Below are 20,597 nucleotides of genomic sequence, written 5' to 3'. Positions count from 1 at the left end.
AAGGAAGCCAGAGAAAGAATTGATATCCATCAACTGGCAACTGAGTGAACAAACTGTGGTACATGAATGTAATAGAATACTTCTGTTCTACAAGAAATGATGAGCAGGCTGACTTCAGAAAAAGCCTTGAAAGACTTACATGAACTGATGCTAAGTGAAGTGAGCAGAATCAGGAGAATATTGAGCACAGTAACAGATTTTGTGATGATCAACTATGATAAACAGCTTTTTCTCAGGAACATGCAACAGCCAGGAGGCTATTGTCACTGGATGAAAGAAGCAGCTATCATTTTCTAGGCTCTATACTAAATGTTGGGGATTCAAAGAAAGGAAAAAAAATAGTACCTGCTCTCATGTAGCTCTAATAGGGAAGATAACATGTGACCAATTACATACAAACAAGAAAAAAAAGCAGGATAAATTAGGAATGATCAACAAAGGAAAATCATTAGTATTAAGGGGATATTAAGAAAAGTAAGGTGTAGAAAATGGGATTTTTGAAGGAACTTGAAGGAAGACAAGAAAGCTAGACATGGAAATGAGGAGAGACAATTCCATAATAGAGAACAGACAATAAAAATGCCTAGAGTCTAGATGTGGAATGTATTACATACACAAGGAACAGCAATGAAGGGGTGGATATTTTACAAATATCTGAGTAGCAAACATTTGTAAAAATAAGAACATCTGCCATTTGCCCAAGTGAAGTGAAGTAGGACTAGCAAGTTAATGACTAAAGTTTTCCTTAGAGACTGGTTACATCTAGTTAATAAAAATACTGTACTATAGGGTATGCTCTGCCACTCAGCCAAATTACAAACAACTTGTACAGTAAGATATTCAGGCAGATGTGGAAAGAGCTAGAGGGAAAAAGTGTTCACAATTCAACAATGACAGCTTTGTTCTGTCTGCAATTTTTAAAATGTATCTTGAGATGTTATAGAGTGACCCTTTAAACCCATTATCAATAGGGCACGTGCTGAGTTGGTTGAATTTTTTTTTCCAAAATCAGTTATGAATTTTCACTTATGTACATTTTTAGGACTCCCTTGTAATGCACAGCACAAATCTTCAAGATAGCTGATCAACATTGTATCATAGAGCAACACATTTTGTTTTGTTTTTAAATGGCCTAGGAAGAGAGGTAGTATCATGCAAAGGAAAGAATTACTGGTTCTAAAAATCACTTTGATTTCATCAAGAAATTGACAAACATTCATCAAATTCTCACTATGTACAGGGTACAAAGATGAAATAATTCCTACTTTCATTTGTTGCTAACTAGAGGCGACACAAAGAAAAACATTAAAAATCAAAAGAATTTCTCTACATGTTTTTGTTCAGAAAAAAGCAAAGTGAAATAATCATGGGAAATTGAGGTCATACCAAAATCATTCTGGAGAATTCAAAGGGGAAAATCATCACAAATGTGACATTTAAATTTGCTGCTAGAATAGTCTGAAATTCAATAGATAATTCCTCATATTTATATCTTCAACAGATAATAACAGTGATAATATTTATTACATAATATGGTTTTTAAGGTTTACAAAGCACCTAACATAAATTACCTCATTTGAACCTCAAAACTACTCAGGAAAGGATATTTAACAGGGCCTTTATCCCCATTTTACAGATGAAAAAACTGAGGTACGTAATGGTTGAATGTCTTGTTCATGATTACATAGCTAACAAATGTTACATTCAAGTCCAACCTAGATCTTTCTGATTCTAAGTCCTGCCTACTGTCTTTTGCTTTGATTTATTTTTGTTTCTCCAAAAGTAAAAACAAATGATGTGAAAAAGAAAATGACTGCCCAAGTATGGATAACTGATTTTTCACAGGAATTAAGAACTCCCAAGGGAAAAAATTCCCTCTTCCAATGCAGGTGATCACCTTATTGACAGTTAATAGACACAAGATAAGTGACTACTCAAAGTCTGGCATCCACTTTGTGTCAGAGACCGGCCTTGAACTTTTGTCTTTCTAGCATTAAGGTCAGTTCTTCATCCATTACACTGATGTATCGCTCTAACTACAGTCTAAAGAAATTATAAAGCAAAGGTTGTGTTATCATTTATATGTAAGGGACAAGTAGACCTTCAATGTATTGAAAGTTATTACTGTAGAAACCACTGTTTGGAAAATCCCATCTGACAATTGCTGTAGCAGCTGTGGGAATCAAAAAAAAAAACAAAACAAAAAAAAAAAAAAAACTTCATGTAGAAGGGGGAGCTTTGAAGGAAACTGGAGAAGCGGAGAAAAAAGAGACAGTGCATTCCAAGCGTAGGGGAACAGACAGGGCAAAGGCATGGAAACAGGAAATGGATTGTTGTGTCTAAAAAATAAAAAGAAGGTCAGCATCACAGAATATGGAGGCAAGCCCAGAAAGGAAGAATGGGGTCATGTTAAAAAGAGTTTTAAAATGCCAAACAGAGGAGAATACTTTTGATTCTATAAGTAATAGTAATTTTTGAGGAATCACTATAGAGTTTATTGAGTAGGAGAGTAGCATGATCAGACCTACATCTTAAGAAAACAATTTTGGTTAATATTCTCAACAAGAATATATGTACAGATTTTTCTCATAACAATTTTAGATGGCAGAGCAGGTATGTGTTGGCAATAGGTAGCATTTATGTAGCACTTTAAAGTTTTATAAAATACTTTACAAACATCTTACTTTTTCCTCACAAACCTGAAGACTAAGTACTATTATTATTCTATTCTATTCCATCTCTCTGCCTTGATTAAACATATTCAGGTCTGAGATGTTAAAGTCCAAGCATAATTGCTCTATCTTCTTATAATATTATTTAAAGATCGTTTAAATTTTTCTTCCATTTGCTACCCTCTCATTTTCATCCTCAAATGCTCTCCCTATTATTCTGATTAGTCAAGTAATAAATAATGGAAGAACCTGATAAATAATAATTCATTTAATGTTCTATATGGTGGTTGGGAGTAGACAGGGAAGAGTTCTACCATATATAATTCAAATATAATACATTAAATTCTAGTTATCAATACTTCAAAATAATGTCATTGGTTGTAAAGCTCCAAGAAAACAATTAGAAATGCTATTCTAGAGGGAGGATTCTGGGAAGATGGTGGAGTAGGAAGATAAATTTCATGCTCTCTAGATTTCCCCTACAAATAGAACAAATTTGTGCCTTAGGGAGAACATAGAATGGCGAAAAATCAAAAAAAAAAAAAAAATGTGGGGCAGAATAGGAGTCCTCCTGATACAACCCAACAAGATCCACAGACCCAGGACCAGGGATTAACTCGTGTGAAGTACAAACACCTCTGGAACCTCTGGAGCTGTCTGGATGTAGTTGGAGCTTCAGCAGGAACCACAGAAACTTCCACCTCCTAGACAGCACGGAGAGTCTGAGTCTGGGTCCTAGAAGAACGAGAGATCCTCAGGTAATTAGGAACACTAGGCCCAAATGTACTGCAAGATTCAGCCTTGAGTGAGAAGGAACCAGCACCTGATTAAGTGTAGAGGCAGTGGAGTAAGGATGCTACTGGCTGCAGGCACTTGCAGGAGGTTCCACCCTCTACTCTGGTTTGGGTTCTACTCTGGTTTTGCAAGTCAGAAGAGAGAACTCGAAGAAAAACTAAAGGCACTATCCCCCCCCCCCCACCCCATGATTGAAAATGTTTATATTAATACCTCTTATTTAAAAAAATAAATAAATAAACTGGCAAAGGAGAAAGAACCCCATCCCACCATTGAAGCATACTATGAGAACAAGGAAGAATGGGGTTCACCTTCAGAGGAGGACACTGAAGTAAAAAAAGCTATCTCCAAAGAGTAATGTGACATGGCTCCCTACTCAGAGAGAATTCAGAGAACTTAAAAAATAATTTAAAAATTAAATGAGAGACATTAAGGAAAAACTAAAATAAATAGACACCATCTAAGAAAAACAAGATTATGGGGCGGGGGGGGGGGGGGGGGGAGAAGGTTAACCAACTAGAAAAGAAGTACAGAGTCTCAAAGACAAAAATAACTCTTTGAAAATTAGAATTGGGCAAGGGGAAGCCAGTGAAGCTGTAGGAGACCAAGAAATAAGAAATGCCTCTCTAAAGAAGAATATTGTGGAGGTGGTACCAATTGTTTTCACACATTATCAAAATATAATATCATGTATTAACACACATGAAAAATCTTATGCTCTGCTGAATTAAAAGTTCACCAAACACATTATCTATCCTCAAATAATTTCTAAGTCTTAAAGAGATAATAAACATATATAAAGGAAGGGGAGAAATATGTATCAGGTGCCTACTATATAGTAAGTACTTTATAAATATTATCTCATTCGATGCTCACAATAATTCCAGGAGGCTGCTATTATCATCCCCATTTTACAGTATAGGAAAAGAGAAGTTAATTGTCTTGTCCACTTAACACATAGACAGAAGTGTCACAGACCAGATATGAATTCATTTCCTGACTCCACAGTTTAAAGCGCAATATGTCCTTAGTTTTTAATATAGTCTAAATTTATTAACTTTAAACCAAGTACATTATTCTTCCTCTAAAAAACACAATGCTTCCAATCCACTATTAGTGAGACTTGGGCTTGAGTCTGTTTTTCTACCCCCAGTATTGGGTATTATCAATCCATCCACAATTTCAAACTCAGTCCCCACACATTTGTGACACAGCTGCCTAGTATCACAGGTGTAATCTGTGATTGTGGAACAAAGGCTTTCTCTTTGTGAAGTAAACTGGCCAAGGAACTAAGGGTTGTGAAACCCGAGAGCAAAGTACTGAGGGAAAATGTGTAGTCTTTTTCCCTAGAAATCTTTAAGACTAGGAGAGATTCTCATCAGTCTGAAGTGGTTTAAGACTAATTCTTCCTAGAGGAAAGAGTATGGGCTCAGGGTCCCTTCTTGCCTTAATTATTCTGTTATTCCAAGACAGAAGTGACTGATGTGGGTTGGCATTACTATAACCAGCAGGATTCAAGGATGGAAGTGTCGGCATTCTTGCAATGTGGCTCATTCTCTCCAAATGCAAACTGGATTAAAATCTTATTTCTGGACTCTTCATTTACAGTTTCTTATGACTGGTACAGAGATTTTTTTTTTTTTATTTTAAAACTAATACTTCAGACCATATGCCAAAAGGTAGACAATAAATAAGAATGCAAGAACTAAAATAAAAGCCAGGTTAAGAGAAATCAATTAGACTTTACTGTATTGGCCATGTGTCAGGTGCTATGCTAAGCACAGCATAATAGTCCCTGCCTTCAGAGAGCTCACAATCTGATGTAAAGAGAAACAATGCAAACAACAGTTGCAGAAGTGGGCTTAGGTTTGGTTTAGCCAGTATTCTATAATGTGGTTGGGATGCTAGTTCTAAAATAAGTAAGATACCCAAATAGGGAGAGAGTTTGGTGTGCTCAATGCACAATGAACATCTTCACTCTCACTACATCTTGGTCCTTTCTTTAACTAAGCTCTGGAATCAAGCAATCAGCAGTCAACTGTACTGAATGCAAATTACATCAATAAATAGCCATACTACTGCTAATTTAGTCTGAAGATTATCCATTGAATGCCTACACTAAAATCATGTATTGGTAGAGTAGACAATTTCCTACACAGTGTGGTTTGAGAGGCACTGGAAAATCTTTGCCTACTGCTAAGTTATTAACATGTTTACTGCCTCTACTTCCAAGCATTTACATTAATTCAACTGAACACATATTTATGAAGTGTCTGTCACCTCAAATCACAGATTTTCTAGCTGGAAGATCCTATAAAGGTAATCTAGCCCAAACCCAGTCATTTTATAGAAGAGAAAACTGAGAGCCAAAAAATTTGAGTGATTTGACTCTTAAAGTCACACAGATGATAGAGTAAAAATCTTAACCCAGGTCTTCCAAATGATGTGCTATAGAACACTCTTATCATTTTTAAATTCGGGAATAATTTCCAAATGCCTACTGATACAATTCACCCATGTGACAGGGTGCTTTTTTTAATGCTTATTTTTGGTTTGGACTTGGGATTTCATTGGTGTGATGAATTCCCATTGTAAGGGCTCCTTTTACCTACGGAGAATCATAACTCTCTTTCAATTTAGTTTTTGAAAGGTGTCTAGGGTAGGGGAAAATTAAGTAACAGGCTTGGAGTATAGAGGGATTGTTACCCACTCATATTAATAATAATAATTGCATATATCTACATATACATATACATTTTATATGTATACATACATATGTATATGTATGTGTGTGAATGTGTATATATATGATATTGATTCCCCTTGGACCTCCCTTGACTAAGGTTTCTATAGATGTTTTTACTGGGCTCTGGATAACTTCAAAAACCAAACAATGCATCATCTAGCCCAGAAATCATCTTCTTCTTAACCGGTTGTTCCTTTACCAATCCAGATATAATGTAAATATATAAGTGGAAATATCATAATACTGTATTAACAAAAAACTAGGTGATACACATGATACACTCACTATGCTTCCCACCACTGTACCACAATTCCCCTCAGGTGAGGACCTCAAATTCAGATCCAGACCTCTTCACTCACCAGATGCCAAATTTCAACAAAACAGACCAGGCATCATAACCCTTTTGCAAAATACTTTAATCAGTTTTATTGTCCTTAGTTCCTCATAACAGTATTTTCATTTGGCATCTTTTCTGCATAGAATTAAAAGGAAACTAAGTAGAGGAATGAAGACTTTATTCAACATAAATGAAGCAATCCAATGTGTATCATGAAGAAATTTCTTCTTAATGAAAACTCAAGTGAAGCACTTTCTGCATGCAGCAATATTGTATGCCACATATCAAACCAAAAGGGGGACAAGAGAATTATATCCAATTTTCTCACAGTATCATCACTGAATTGTACACATCAGCTTTTCCACTAAAAATAAGACTTCTAAAGCAGTGATTATTTTATCTTTTAAAATCTCTCATTCTAGGGCTTATAATACTTGATGCAGCCGATAGAGCACTGAGCCTTGAGTCAGGAAGATCTGAGTGCAAATCTAGCCACAGATATTAACTAGTTGTGTTACCTTGGGCTAGTCAATAACCTCATTTGCCTCAATTCCCTCATCTGTAAAATGGAGAAAATAATAGCACCCACCTCCCAGGGTTATTGAAGAATCAAGTGAAATAATCGTAAAACATTTAGCCCAGTGCCTGGCACACAGTCAGCACTTTAGTTGCTATGATACTCAGCTTCTTGGTGATATTTTTTTTTTTTTTTAATTTTCTGTGGCAGGAAAAATGTACTTAAGATTCACATGCCAATGACCACAGGAAAAGTTTCTATTATAACATGTGGCAAATTTCAATGCATTTACTCTGGTTCCAATGATTCTACTTTAACCTTTAACCTTCTAAAACTGGACAATTCTGATTTTAGGCTGAAGCTTCAACCTTTATCTTATTCTCACTTCAGTAGAAGTTTGACTCCCTGACATTACACCATCTGGGCCAAGTCTCTACATAGCTGGCAGAGTTGTTAAGCAGAAATGGTTCTGTGATGTGAAATTCACTTGCTTCCTGCTGTCTAAGTAAATCTTGGGTTTACCTAACTCTAGGTAAACACGACCCTTCTGGGCAAGCCAGTTTAATAAGAAAATCTGCTTTTAGCTTTGTACTCCCTGAATAGACTGCATCTCCAAAGCTTCACAGCCACAGGTTTTAATAATGTTAGTTTAGCATGGGGCATACTCTTCAAAAACCTCTCACTTGGGTCCTTGTCTTTCCCATCCTCTTACTTTCTCTTACTTGTTTTCCATTTTCATGAAATGAAGTCACTCAGATTAGTCCTGAATGGAAAGACTCAATAATTGAAAAACTATAGGCTGAAGACTTTTTAAATAGTCTTTTTGCATGGTCTACCATTTTAGAAGAATATTGTGATGATCACTCTATAAAGAACAGCTTTGTCATTTTTATAATACTTCAGATTTTTTTAAAAAGAGAAGGACTGAAGTTACTGTTATCAACGATAACCCTTGGTCTACTTACTTGTGCCCTCAAGAGGATAGAATCAGAATAACTCTCATACATTCTCAGGATTGATTTCAAAATCATCATCAGAATTTTAATATAGCTTGCATCTTCAAAAGTAGATCTATTACAGAAAAACCAACTGTTTAGGGCAAAGTACTACTTCATCTGTCTTTCACTCTAACCAGAATCTGAGTCAAACAAAAAGTAATCACAAAAAAATTTTTTTTTAATTTTTTAAAGTTTGTAATAAATTTCTATCTTTATTTTCCAAAAATAGTAATGCTTATCTTGTCATGTTTTGGAAATACGTGAATTAAAAAAGGAATAAGTATGTGAGCATTTCATGGGTTAGATTCACCTACTGCTTACTGTCTTTCAGAGTTGTATATGTTTAAAGGTAATCAATGAAAACGGATTTCTCTTTGTAAGCAATTTCCTTTACTGCCAGGAAGAGTAACAGTCTGCACTAATTAAGGAGAACAGAATGCAATACTTACTGTAAAAAAGAAAAGTCATAATTCTTTACCCAGGTAAAGTGACAAAATCAACCCATTTATGAGTGGAGAAAAATAATGTGTTCCCAACTATTTCAACAATGCCTACAAAAATGAGGCATTTATAAGAATCAGCACTTTTATATCTACTTCTGAAACAACTTTGCTATCCATGTTCCAGTTACAAAAGAGCCTACTCTTTGTCAAAATGTTAAATTGAATCTCAAAAAGATGGGGAAAAAAAACCCACAATGGTTTTACCATTTGCCCAAGTTCTCTTTATCACCCAACAGAAGAAAATCAGAAACCAGCATAAAAGCCAAGAAAGTGGAAAATATAGCATTTAAAACTTTCATTTGTTTTTCTGCAGTACTGTTCCTTCTAATCTCTGAAGAACTCCACCTTTTCGAACAATGTTATTGAGTGGTTCCACACCAGATAAGCTGATTGGCTATTCTGAGAATGAAAAGAAGACTCAAGGGATAAACATTCTTGGCTTGCTTTTTCTGGATCTTCTCAGTAACACACCAGAACTTAAGAATTCACTTTTCCTTCATGACAAAGTTACATGCTTTGAAGAATTTTCCATTCTCCCTGGTTTTCTGCTATATGAATGCCATATTTCCAGAGTAGACTCCAAATCTGACAGGCTCAGTCAGTCAGCTTGAAGAATGGAGGTGAAAAACACAGTGGAAAAACATATAATGTACAATTAAGACCATATGATCAGAAGGAGCAAAGCAAAACTTGCTGGACAAAGTTTTTTCTGGTGTTTATCAATAAAAATGCCCAATCTGGTAGATATCAAACATAATTTCCATGAATATTTTCCTTTGCCTATGGCAAGGTCTTCAAGAACAGGTAAAATCTTAATGTTTAATGCTTAATCAAGCTTCTAACATTAATTCTCTTTCCAGTGGTCAGCCTTGTAGTGATGACAATGTCACTAGACTGTGTGATTAAATTGCTTCCATTAGCATAGTAAGTAAAGAGCTAACCTTGGAGTCTGGCAAACCTGAATTTCATTCTCATTCTAACACCTAATACTGACTGGACACCCCCCCCCCCCCCCCCCCGGGAAACAAATTTAACCTGTCAGGGCTTCCCACTAACTCCTTGAGTATAAATTTTAAAAAAAGTTGCCTATATTGTAGAAGTACTTCACCAAGAACTTGCTATAAGTAAGGAAGACACAAGGTCCCTTCCTACAATATACCATTTAATTAAAGATACAATGTAAAACCAAGTTGTTATGATTTTTAAAATTATTCCCAAATTTCATCACGAACAAAAAAAAAATAGCAAAGAGTAATACAAATAGCAAAGACTGAAAAACCACTTTTCATTTCCATATGAAATCTTAATCACCAAAATTTTCATTATGTAATCTTATTGTAAAATCATGGCAAGATGATGACTGGGGATGTAAATTCTATCTTCCCTGCTCTGTTTCCAATTTAATCCAGTACTGTTCCCCCATACAGGTGAATTTGACAGGTCAATGATGCATCACGCTTCAATGCCTATGTGAAACATGCATGCTGCTATAGAGTATTGTAGAATAATTTCAATGAGTTCTTTTAATTCTGTCCTACCATTAGAGGCACAGCATTATATAGCCCATCCAGCTGTTAAGTGGTATCTGAACAAGAATGAAGGGGACCCTAGCTGAAAAGCAGTAACACAAATTAAAATAGAGATTATAGGAACCAACCTGAAAATTACATAAAAATCAAGTGATCACTTACCCCCTAGGAACTGAATTCCTCCTGCCACCCTGCCGACTGTTCTTGAGATGAGCTCAGACACACAGCAACCCATGAGGGCAGTCAGTGCCACCAGGAGAAGAAGGCCACAACCCAGCCCAGTCACTACAGTACAGATCCTCCATTCTGCACTGGGGATACCTTGAAAGGAGGCATAGCGCCCACATTCCTCCACCATCACCATCGTCTGGCGATTCTCATCATGCACTGGATATGAGCACCTCCGAAAAGTGCCAAAGGACACTGGTTTTCCCATTTGGGATCCCAAAAGCCAGTAAGGCATGAAGAAGCCTACACAGGAGGCTGCAGCACAGAGAAAGGAGAGCAGCGCCCATATCACACCTGTGCAGGTTAGGCTAGATGCCATGATTTCATCCAAAAACACTAGAAGCTGCAATGAGGACCCACAAAGGACCAGAACTAAGTTGTTCCTGAGAATAAAGAGTATTGATATGTCAAAGGAAGACTCACAGGAAGTCTTAATCCTTTAGCTTTGGAAAATCTTCTGATTGAGGCAATCTTAAATTTTACTGGCCATCAACTTCTTTTCTTCTGTAGTAAGGAGAATAGTCCCTAGTGAAAAAACAGTAGAAGAAATAAGGTTAAGCGTCTTGAGAAAAGTGATCACACCAACTAAGTCGACTCAGTTTGAAATTCTATAAAATCCAAAGCATTTATAAGTGATTTTCATTATAACCCAAGTTGAGGATGCCTGGCTCTGCCCTCCCACAATCTTGGTCAAGTAATTATTGACAACTATTAAAGAAATGCATGTCATCTATTTGCCAAGTTAGTAAATTCACTTCATGTTACAGGCAATAAAATTAGTTCGGAAAGTTCACTAGCAGTAAATTTATCATAAGATTTTAAAATAAAATAAGCCACAGCATAGATTGTTTAGTTTCTTAACTTTTAGCCTCCAAACATTTGTTTCCAATCCGGCTTTCCCAAGTTTTTACTCTCCAAGTTCATTCTGAGAACAGGACCAGACTGAGTACCCTTAGAGATGTACTGGCTCACTGTCTGTGTACAGTAACAACTAAAACTGGACTCCCTCCCTTTCACACACCCACAGAGACACACAAAGTGGAGAATCTGGTCATTCCTTTAGCCTTAGCAATGACTGTCCTCCAGTGAAAATGAAAGCATGTGTATGTGTGGTCTCACAATGAAACCTACTTGCCCAACCCGATTCAGCCGGTCGACTTTCAACCAGAGAAATAAAACAAGCTCTCTATTTCCTTCACCGAGGACCACAGATGGAATCTGAATGTCCTTCTTCGTCCCTCACCTTCCGTCTCTCTAGGTTTGACTCCCCAAAACTTTCCACAAACGAGTGAAAATGTGAAAGAAATCCCTTCTAGCTCAACCGCTCAAACTCCATTACTTAAGTATCCAGTCAAGCTTTGGGCTGCCCCTGGAGGGTGCCTTAGGCTGGGCTCTCTCTCCAGAGCAACCCTGGATGTCTTTGGGAAAGGGAATCTTTGGCCCCTTTCCTAAATTCTTTCGGCGGCAGGTCACTCTGGAGTTAGCCCGTGGGAGCTATGCTGGTCACAGCCAAGCTAAGAGAAGAAACAAGCAGCAGAATCAAAGAAAAGGGTCCCTCATCTACAGCTGGAGATTAGAAAACATCTTCACGCCCCCACGATCGGGGATACCCCAGCTTAACGACGCACAAAGAATCCTTCTTTCCAAAGAGTTGGAGAGTCTGCTCGCTCTCTCTAACCCCGTGCCCTGCCCTGCTTGGGGAGGGAGACAGAGAGTGGGAAAGGAAGGATGGGAAGCAGCACCTCTCGGGAACAGACACAGAAATTAGACCCTGCCAAGGAGGGAGGATGACGGGAGAGCAAAGCTTGGCTGAGTCCCTGAATCCCGGATCTGAATCCCGGACCTCTTGCCAGGGATCACGGGAGAGAGAGGTCCCTTTCTAACCCGCATCCTCATCCCGGTCCCAGTCCGCCAGTCGGAGCTCGGCGAGCGGCACTTACATGGTTCGCAAGGCGGCTGGCTCCTTTCCTTCCCGGTCCCGGACGCACATGCAACTTGCTGCCTTTCCCGAGCAGTAACATCCACGAAAAAGACGCCCCAGCCTTGTCTTCTGCCTCCCGGCCAAAGACTGGAAAGCTGACTTTAGAAAGCTATAATCCTGTGGGAGGCAAGGGCGCGCCGGGTGGACAGGTTTTCCAGGAGGAAGGAGCAGAGATATTTCAAACTCCTGCTGCTGGTGCTGCCGCTGCCGCCGCCGCCGCCGCCGCTGCTGCTACGCTGTGCTCCAGAGAAGGAGGGATGTGGACGCGCCGGGGCGGCCAGGATCACACGCAGATGAACAGATCTCCCTTTGGCAGGCAAGGCACGCACAGCCAGCCTCCTCCCCTCTCCTCCCCAGCCCTCCCCTCGCTCTTCTCCCCTCCCCCTTGCACCCGGTGGGACCCCGCCGCAGACAGAGCGCGAACTGAGGCGGGCGGATGAGGACATTCCTGGAGAGCTAGGAGGGCTATTGGAGGGGGAGTGGGGGTGTAGGAGGCAGGGAACGGGTTTTCAAACCTTCTCCCAAATGGGAATGTTTCTCAGTTAGGGAATAACGAGTATAGTAATCTTTCCGTACCTCCCTGCCCCCGCCTCCCCCCCCCCCCCAACGTCTTTACTAAGTAGTGTTAGTGGGACGTGGGGAGAAGGGGCGGGGGAAGGGAGGGAGGTAAACCAGAAGACGAAAACGGACCAGAAGACGGAGACAGAAAAATGGGGAAGTTGGCTGCTTTCTTGCGGCCATCCTATGGTGTTAAATGAAGACACGCCCTTATTGCCTCTTCTCCTTTAACCTCTATGCCTGGTTTCCTTGTCTTCCTTAAGGGATGCTCTCAGGAGGCAGCCGAGCCTCAAAGTTCCAGGCTCTAGTCTTTACAATACGAATCGCCTGCTGTCGAACCCTACCACTTTGAAAGGTCTCTAAGAGGTGGGTGTGTATTTCAGAATGGAAGAGGAGAGAGAGTAGGATCTTTGTTTGCGGGTGGTCAGGGATACCAACAGCCGCCTCTGGCAGACAGCTATGGAAAAGGTCAAGGGAAGGAGCTACTGGCACATAGTTTTCCCCGGCAGAATCTGGACACTTGGGAACATTTCCATGGGCGTGGCTTACGTGTGATGCAATGAAATTATAGCAAATCTACACTTTTCATGCCCGTAGCGCTTGAACTCTTTCAGACATTAGCTCTAACCCTTTTGGAAATTGAGTTCAGTTTTAAAAGAGTAATTAACTGTAGTTTGTGGATTCTCAACTGAAGGCATTAAAGGCATTAAAAATCATCTGTGAACAGAAAAACCTCTAACCTGGAATAAACTCTACAAGACTATTAAATTGTCAAAAGTCATGAAGAAGCAAGTTTATTTTAAAAATACAAATATGGATATAGTGCAAACATAATTGTATATGTTTTTTAAAAGTGGAATAATTTTAATTGCTAGTTACCCTGAAATCGTGGCCATTGACTTTCACATCAACAGAAGTTGGAAATATGAGTCCTTTTACCTTGTTTTTTGTTTTGTTTCTTTTTTTTTTTTTTTTTTTTTTTTTTTTTTTGCCAAAAGGCTTTGAAATAGTTCAACAGTTTGCAAGAAAATAAAAAAAAAAAAAAATTACCAAGCTCCATCTAGTTATTAGATGGAGTTTTCCCCTGATGTTCATTCTTTCCCCCCCTTAAGTTATTAATAATAAATAGTAAGACCAGAAGTGTAAACATTATATTTTAAATATAAGGAAATGCGATTCAGGGGTCTTCAAACTACGGCCTGCCGGCCAGCTGCAACAACTAAAGACATTTATCCCCCTCACCCAGGGCTATGAAGTTTCTTTATTTAAAGACCCACAAAACCAAGTTTTTGTTTTTACTATAGTCTGGCCCTCCAACAGTCTGAGGGACAGTGAACTGGCCCCCTATTTAAAAAGTTTGAGGACCCCCTGCCAGGGCCTCTGAGTTGGGGAAATGTGACTCAGAGTTGAAGAACCTAAATCTTTAGAATGACACAGGAAACCCCGGTAATCCCTTAGTTCCTCCTGCCTCCCAAGGCTGCAGGAGGAGGGGTAGGCTTTATCGGAGAGGACTAACTACTGAACCTGGAGTGGCCAATACAGTAGATCTTAAAGATAAGTAATCTGCTATATGACTCCCTCTTTCCTCCTCTCAGAGCAACGTGTCAGAACTCTTCTGAGCCTTTCCTTGGAATGGTTGTACCCTCTTCCCCTCTAGCAAAAGGGAAAACTAATTTGCCTACAATTGGAAGCTAATAATTTGCTGTCCTAAATAAGCTTAAGAATGTATATTAAACAGGCTGATTTCAGAAAAGCCTAGAAAGATTTACAGGAACTGATGCCCAGTGAAGTGAGCAGAACCAGGAGAACATTGTACAAAAAAACAGTAAGATTGTGTGATGATGAATAATGATTGATTTATCTCTTCTTAGCAATACAGTGATCCAAGACAATTCCAATCAACTTGAGATGGAAAAAGTCACTCACATCCAGAGAAAGAACTATGGAGGCTAAATGTAGATGAAAACATAGTTTTCACTTTTTTTGTTATTTCTTTCTCCTGGTTTTCCCTTTTATTCTGATTTTTCTTTCACAATATGACTATTGAAAATATGTTTAAAATGACTGTACATATATAATCTAATTCGTAATCTATATTGGATTGTTTGCTATTTTGGGGAGGGAGGAAGTGTAAAGGAGAAAGGAAGAAAAAAAATTGGAACTCGAAATCTTACTAAAATGAATGTTGAAAACTATGTAATTGAAAAAAATACTAAAGAGTGGGAAGGGGGGAAGAATATGTCTCAGCACTGGCTGCCTCTTCTCATTTGTGTTTCTTTCCTGAGCATAAGTGAATGAGAAGAGATGAACACTTCTATCTTCAGAGGCCACTTTGTGAGTTGTTGGCTCCTCTGTCTTCTAAAGCTGGAGCTAATTGTACTTTCTAGAGATTGGTCTCTCTCTGCTACTATTATGGAACTTCTTTGAGAAAATGATCACTGTGGGATGAGCCCAACTCACCAGTTTGGCTTGTGAGAAAACATGACCCTAGAGGGAAGTATTTCAACAGTGAAAGTGAAATGTCAGTTTAAGAGCTTTGAAGAATACTTTGTGTTTTGAAATTTTAAGTTCAACCTTGGAGAAAAGTACAATGGTAATTATGTTGCTGCTTATATTATTTCTTTGTCAGTGTATGTTTTTGAGTCATGGTGTCTTATATCTAGTTTACATTGAATACCTTTTTTTCTTCCATTTTGGGGAAATCCTAGATATGAGTTAATCCTAAACTTCAAGTGATTCTTTTTGAGTTTCTAGGCGGAGGGCATAAAGAGCCACAGAGCATATGAAAAGAGAGTAGTCCATGCCCATATTGGCTCATCCTCTCCTTAATAATTGTAAAGATATATTTAGTAAAAATCAGGCTAATCTTGTTGGAGAATGCCTGCAATAGAAACAAGACATTTTAACTATACTGTTTATCTCTTAATAATAAATTAAGGACATACTTGAGGTAAATATATTAGTATGATAATTTCTGCTATTTACTACTCTGTTTTGACAAGTACTTTGATATTGATAAAATATCACAACTATTTACAATTCTGTTGATGCTGATGAGCATCACAACTATGCTATTTACAATTCTATGTTGATAAGAAACTTGATCTTGTTAGTTAAGGTGGATACTGAAATGTCAAAGTATGGAATGTGCATTAACCCTGCAGGAATATAATGTCAACTGAAGCTAACTAGAAATGTCATAACATTAGCCTAAAACGTATATTAAGTCTGGCACTCAGATTAATAAATGAAGACTGCAAAACATATCTTCTGCCTGGCCTCGGGTATTCATTCACATTCTCGGTATTCAGTGGAGCTGGAGTCCAACAGACATCACTGGATAATGTCTCTACTTATGCTTGAATTGTAGGAAATCATTAGCCTTATTCTCTCTTCTAGAATCACTGAAGTCTAGTGGTAAGACAAAAAGTCAAGACAGTTGCCTATAACGCAGGATTCTGTGGATGATTTTGATATTTTAGAAGTCTGACCAAGCTCTAAGCATCCCACATAGCTGTCTTCATGGCACTTAGAACACATTTGTCCTCATCTACTCTATTCCACAGGGGGATGTTTTCATATGTTTAGGGTAGATATATTCCTAAGTCATCAACAGGTTTGATGACTTTCACCCTAGTTTATTTTATATTCCAGAATATGGCCACTGATCATGCTACAGCTTCTTGGAGTCACAGATGAAAGCTGGGTGACAGGTAGATACCAAAGGTGGATAAGTAGCCCTGAAAAGGGCTTAGCAAGCTCTCACACTAGAGGTGCTAGACCTCACTGAACACCCCATATTTCTTTCTCTAGAGCTAGCCCTCATCCAAGCACAGAAATCCATGGGTGCACTAGTCATGTGTTTACTATCCATTGCTTAACTATATAAATTTTACATAATTCATAAAGGACCATATAAATTTTAGTTTTGTTATCTTATTTTATTATTTTTACTTTTTATTATTGAATTCGACTCAACAAATACGTATTGGACTCAACATGTGAAAGAAGGAAACAAGTGGTTATTAAGCACCTATTATGTGCCAAACATTGTGCTAAGCACTAATATTTCCTTTGATACTCGTAACAATCCTGGGAGGTAGATGCCATTATTACTCCCTTTTTGCAGTTGAAGAAATTGAGGCAAAATGAGATTTAAATTATTTTCTCAGAATCAGAGAGCTAATAAGTAACTAAGGTTTATTTTGAATACAGCTCTTTCTGACTCCAGAGTCATTACTGTAACCATTGAGTAACTTATCTGCAACATAATATTGTTTAATGCTGGATTTTAAAGAAGAAAAACAACATTGTTCCTATACTCAAGAGATTCATGATCTACTAGGGAGACAGGGCATGTATGCAAGTAAATATAATACAAGCCAGATTATGGAAGAGGCAGTTTGGTGGCACAATGGATACAGTTCTGGATAAGGAGATAAGAAAATTTAAGTTCAAATTCAGCCTGTCATTGGAACCATATTCAAAAACTTTCCAGATTGGTAGAATCTAGCAGGGATTGGTTTTTGACATTTTCTTAAAGAGCCTAGGGTAAATTCCTTACTAGTAGGCATCAAAGTATGGCTTTTGTGAAGGTGTAACATTGACAGTGTCTGAAAGAGGGAGCAGAGAATGCTGGAAATCACACACTTTATAGACTATGAATAAACATTCTTTCCATTGTTTAAACTCCAAATGTGAAATCCTTGTCCAAAGGTCAATGATGAAATGAATTATATAAGTACTGATACTTTCAGTTCAAATAGAATCCCAAGTTATAATAAGGAAATTGCAACTGAATGGAAAAAGAAATCACAAGTTTTCCTCTAAGAATCAAATCTAGGAATAGTCAGCATTGGGATATCCAAAGGCAACAAGAATATAATTTCATAAAACAAAACAAAATATACAACAACTTGGTCATCTCACCTTGTAATTCTCATGGGGAATAAAAGTAAAGTTTCTATATGAAGATAATTGCAGTTTTTGTGTTAAAATCTACAGCAGAGAATGAAGATGAAACATTTATAAAGAATGTGGAAAGATCACAAACCAATTCAGCAGATACTTTGAAATTCAGTGACTTCAGTGTGAAACAGGTAAGCACAGGTGGGGATAAAGAAAACTGTTTCAAACTAGAATTCAGGATTGAAAATGAAGGAGGTCAAATCATTCATGTTGCATGTTGTGAATATTTTCTTAAAAATACTAAACGAGGCAAATGCAAATCTAAATGACTGAATGTGAAATTGACTATTTCCATAGCCAAAAAAGTAACTGGTTATTGATAATGGGAATAATTTCCAAGTCAGTTGTTTCTTATATGTAGATAGATGGCCTGTTAGAGAGAGCAAAATTCAAAATAAGCACCAAATTAATTGAATAATATAAAGAATAAAAAAGAATAATATAAATAAAAGAATAATATAAATAATATAAAGAGGAATATATTGCATTCAGTTACAAAAACTTCAACCTGATGCTGAATGATAGGAAATGGATAAAAGTTGCCTGATTTTAATATTTTCTTACAGAAGTTTCAGTAATATAAAGCAATCACCATAATAAGGTGACCAAAAGAGCTCAGAAACTCTTTCACCCAGCAAACACTTTAACTTTTTCTTAGGGAGAAAGATAGAAGAACTAAAGGCAAAAATGGTTTAGACAAAATATTCATTTGTAAAACATTCTAGAAAAACACAATATGAGATTATAAGCCTTATTGCTCATAGAACATAAAAAAGGAGTAAAAGGGAAAATGAATCCACAAAAAGCTGTGTAATGGTATCAACCAAGCAAAATCATCCTAAGAACATATATAGAAGAAACACTAAAAAGATAGAAATGGACTGATCTGTCAGCATTTTCCCCATCATGACAGAGGAACTACTCATTTGGACTTTAATAGCTCAACACTTGATGGATATGAGGAAATGGAAATGCTGGCCCAGACTGAGTAAACACAGAACAAATCTGCCAGAGGCAACACAATCTTGAAAACATTTCAGGAATTGATTTTCAAGAGATTCAAAGAGAGCAAGATATCAAATAAGTGAGAAAAACATAGTAGAGTTATAACTTCCTCCTTTAAAAACATATGACAAAAAAAATGTCAACAACCATAAGATCCTTCAAATAGCATTTGTTTGAGAATGACATTGTCAACAATTCCATATTGCCTTTAATCCCAGTATACTACAAGGTCTCCTAAATCAAATCCATAAAAACTCTAAACAAGTTACAACCCATCCATTCCTGCTATCACAGACTGGGTCTAACAGGTAATTTAGATCTATAATTGAAATGGAATGAGACATTCATTATTTATCAGTTAACAGAAAGAGGATTATTTAGCCATCACAGGAGAAGCACACTCAGAGCAGAAAACGGGTGTTCATCCAGGATAAAACATTGATTCAGTTGATTACAATTTTCATTGTTGCTCATGCTGCTGGTCTCTGGTCACTCCAGTCCCTTATGCCCCAAATATTTTGTACCCAGGTGGCCAGAGAGTTGCATCAGTGACCTGACCCTTAGCCCCCTAGCCAATTAAATCTCAGTGACAATTTCAATACCTTTTAAAGAAAAATTATCTTAACTTGTACGTTCAGTGAGAAAAGGAATTCTGGGATTTTGTTCAACTAACATAATGTTTGTCTATGTATTCCCATAAATTCATCACAAAGAATCCATACAAAATTTGAGGAGCCTCTCTATCTAGTTTTATTGGAATTTTGAGTACCCCATTGATGCATTCAGACTATCCACGTTATCCTTTGCCCTTACCACCATATTAGCCCTTTTTCTTTTTCATTTATATTTTTTCTTGATAACATTCTTCACATTGATCTTTCATAATTTCTTTTGTCTAATGTGTAGTAGCTGCTCACATCTACCATAGTCCTCTCTATCACCCATCATCAACCTCAATTCTTAGGATACTGTAGTGCTTCATGACACACAGCCATATAAACATCACAAGAAGAATATTGTTATAAAAAGATGGTTCTTTCTTTCAGAGAGAAGCATGAGGTTTTTCAAATGACTTTTCATTTTCCCAAAGGTAATTTAGCTCTTTTCTCCTGTTTAATTCCAGGGTCAACTCATTGTCCATTTGTAGTGTCTGTCTAAGATATACACAATGATGCATGAACTTTATTGATTGCCCATCTAATTTTATATCATTGTCTGGACAAGAGGCATTCTTTATTCACTTGATTTTTCCCATATGGATAGCTAGATCAAATTATTTTTATTAGTTACAGGTCTTATTTAGAAGACTCTGAAACATTTTGGAGCTTTCTGGAATCAGCAAAATCTCATGTGCAAATCCAGATATCTCATCATCTATAAGTAATCAAAATGGAATAAATTAGCAATGGGAAAAATCAGTTCAATCTCATAGAATGACAAATCTTCATGGAAAGATAAAACAAAAATCCTTGGATGACTTAGTTTAATTCCCCACTTTTACATAGGAGAAACTGGACTCTATAAAGATTAAATGAATTTTTCAAGGTCAAATAGCTAGTTGGTGACAAAGTATAAAATTGAAAACAGGTTTCCTGATTTTTTAATCTAGTTCTTTTTTAATTATATCATGCTGCCAGGTACTGTCATACTTTGTAAAGTTATATATTCATCTTAGTTTACTCCTAGAGTTCCTTCATCTACACTTTAATTGATAGTATGAACAAAAATACCCTAAATTCCTTTAGGGTATCTAAAAAAAT

The 20,597-nt window shown here is 37.3% G+C and overlaps 1 protein-coding gene across 1 annotated transcript in view; it reads right to left on the bottom strand.

The window, feature by feature from the left end:
* The window catches only part of LHFPL6 (LHFPL tetraspan subfamily member 6), a 282,159-nt gene extending 268,824 nt beyond the window's left edge, over positions 1-13,335 (bottom strand). The window contains exons 1-2 of the mRNA XM_003764539.4: positions 12,266-13,335; positions 10,260-10,850 (exon numbers count right to left, since the gene is read on the bottom strand). Of these exons, the coding sequence (XP_003764587.1) occupies positions 10,260-10,644 (385 nt within the window). The 5' untranslated portion in view covers positions 10,645-10,850; positions 12,266-13,335. The remainder of the gene's footprint in view (positions 1-10,259; positions 10,851-12,265) is intronic.
* Between the last annotated feature and the right edge of the window lie 7,262 nt (positions 13,336-20,597).

This window comes from Sarcophilus harrisii, chromosome 3 (assembly GCF_902635505.1).
Source record: "Sarcophilus harrisii chromosome 3, mSarHar1.11, whole genome shotgun sequence".
Taxonomy (NCBI): Eukaryota; Metazoa; Chordata; class Mammalia; order Dasyuromorphia; family Dasyuridae; genus Sarcophilus; species Sarcophilus harrisii.
This window is presented reverse-complemented; position numbering and strand designations above follow the sequence as displayed.